The sequence below is a fragment of the Chrysemys picta genome, chromosome 1, assembly GCF_011386835.1.
Source record: "Chrysemys picta bellii isolate R12L10 chromosome 1, ASM1138683v2, whole genome shotgun sequence".
Lineage (NCBI taxonomy): Eukaryota > Metazoa > Chordata > Testudines > Emydidae > Chrysemys > Chrysemys picta.
The window spans coordinates 349,613,966-349,616,612 of NC_088791.1; the positions used below are offsets into that span (position 1 = coordinate 349,613,966).

Sequence of the window (2,647 nt, forward strand, 5' to 3'; positions counted from 1 at the left end):
CTGGAGCCACATGGGCAAGTCACATGTCCATACATGACTCAGTTTACAGGTCGATGCCATTGTTTACATGTTAGTTTGAACTTTCCCAGGAAAGCTCAGATGTGGATTGGCATCTCACAAAGTCCATTGTCAGTTAAGTGTTTCTTGACTCGGCACTTACTGAGAATAGTCCCTTCTCAAGAAGTTGACCAAATGCTTCACTGAGGCTACTTAGAATCAAAATACATTATAATACTAGTACACAGCTAATATTCATAATTTCAAATACAAAAATGATACACACATACAGATAGCATGATCATAATCAGCAAATCATAACCATTCCATAGACACCTTATGCAACAATCTTTGCACAATATTTGCTGCAAATATTGTGACAAAGTTCCTCTTCTATCTTGCTGGGTCCTGCGCTTATTGGCGGATTTTCTTGCCTCAGAGATTCACCATGTGGGTTGGGGAACAGCCCAGAGACCTTCCCCTCTGGAAGAACCCACAGTCCAGGTCAATTGGGAGGTTTGGGGGGAACCCGGGCCCGCCCTCTACTCTGGGTTCCAGCCCACGGCCCCGTGGACTGCAGCTGTCCATAGTGCCTCCTGTAACAGCTGCATGACAGCTACAACTCCCTGGGCTACTTCCCCATGGCCTCCTCCAAAGACGTTCCTTAGTCTCACCACAGGACCTTCCTCCTGGTGTCTGATAACGCTTGTGCTCCTCAGTCCTCCAGCAGCACACCCTCTCACTCTCAGCTCCTTGCGCCTCTTGCTCCCAGCTCCTCACACTTGCACCACAAACTGAAGTGAGCTCCTTTTTAAAACCCAGGTGCCCTGATTAGCCTGCCTTAATTGATTCTAGCGGCTTCTTCTTAATTGGCTCCAGGTGTCCCAATTAGCCTGCCTGTCTTAACTGGTTCTAGCAGGTTCCTGATTACTCTAGTGCAGCCACTGCTATGGTCACTCAGGGAACAGAAAACTACTCATCCAGTGACCAGTATATTTGCCCTCTACCAGACTCCTGTATCCCACTGGTCTGGGTCTGTCACAATATATAATAATGGTTGCGACAATGATCTATACAGTTGCAGGTTATGTCAGTAACATCACAGATACATACCGAGAGTGCATTGCGCACGCTGTCGACAACAGTGCCTCGAATATGGACACAATCTGTCGACAGAGGGAGCAAATGTAGACTCGCTTTGAGGACTTTGCTTTTGTCAATTTTTTCATGTCGACATTAGTTTCATCGACAAAACTTGGTAGTGTAGACAAGCCATTTGTAAATGCTGTTGACTGCATTGGTATCTATCCCCCAGTGAGCTGTCCCCCCTCACCAGCCCCTCTCCCATTGTTCCAGCCCTTAAACCCTGGCTGAACCTCTCCCTACAGAGTGGAGATCAGTAGCTCATGTCGTCTCAGATGTAAGGGTCCAGCAAGAAATAGGTGGCTGGTGTTTTTCATCTCCCAGGTTGGCAGAACTGGAGCCAGCACTGACCTTTCACTTGATGAACAGTCTGATTATCCTCGCACGAAGGTGTTTGCTTTTCACGCTGTACACGATTGGGTTCATCAGGGGTGGGGCGAGCAGGAAGATGTAGCCCAGGACAATCTGTAGTAAGGGAGAAGAGCCCTTCCCCAATCTGGGTATCAAAGTCAAGCCGATATCTGGTATGTAGAAGAGCAGGACAGCACAGAGGTGGGAGATGCAGGTGTTCAGGGCCCTGAGGCACTCCGCGTGTGATGCAACACTCAGCACGGTTTTGAGGATCATCACATAAGAGAGGAAGATGAGCACTGAATCCAACCACACCGTTAAGACTGTAAGAAACAAGCCATAGATGTAGTTGACTGTGATGTCTGAACAAGCCAGCTTCATGACATCCTGGTGCAGGCAATAGGAATGGGAGAGGACATTGGCTCGACAGTATTGGAACCGTTTCAGGAGAAAGGGGAATGGGAATGATACAGCCACCCCTCTTAGCACACACACCAGTCCCATCTTGGATATTCTCGGCAGGGTTAAGATGGAAGCATATCTCAGTGGGTTAGAGATCGCGACGAAGCGGTCAAATGCCATCAACAAGAGTATGGAGGATTCAGTGAATACAAATGAGTGGATGAAGAAGATCTGGGCAAAACAGGCATCGAGGCTGATCTCCCTGGAGTTAAACAAATATATCCCCAATATTGTCGGTATGGTGGATATCGATAAGCCAAGGTCTGTGACTGCCAACATGGAAAGGAAAATGTACATGGGCTCATGGAGGCTTGGATCTGTTTTTATAATTAACAGAATGGTTGAATTTCCCAATATTGAAAAAACATAAATGAAGCAGAAGGGGATGGAGATCCAGAGATGGACGTCTTCCTGCCCAGGTATCGCGGTGAGAAGGAACACTGCATATTTGAGTTTGGTGTCATTGACAGCTGACATAATGTATAGGACAAGTTTCCAGGAGTTTTAGACTTTCCTTCCTGAAAGGAAAAAGAACAGGTGACAAGGTGATATTTAATGAAACATCATTCTGCTCTCTGTGCAATTCTAGAGACTCCCAGGAGCTCAAGGAAGATCAGCAAAAACATAGTCTTGAATTTACATCACCAATAAGAAGATAGGCATTGCCAGACTGGATCAGACCTGCAGTCCATCT

The 2,647-nt window shown here is 46.8% G+C and overlaps 1 protein-coding gene across 1 annotated transcript; it reads right to left on the bottom strand.

Annotated features, from left to right (window-relative positions):
• Positions 1 to 1,481: 1,481 nt before the first annotated feature.
• On the bottom strand, positions 1,482 to 2,430 carry LOC135984206 (olfactory receptor 51G2-like). The gene has a single exon (XM_065598767.1). The coding sequence runs from the start codon at positions 2,428 to 2,430 to the stop codon at positions 1,495 to 1,497; it is 936 nt and encodes a 311-aa protein (XP_065454839.1). The 3' UTR covers positions 1,482 to 1,494.
• Between the last annotated feature and the right edge of the window lie 217 nt (positions 2,431 to 2,647).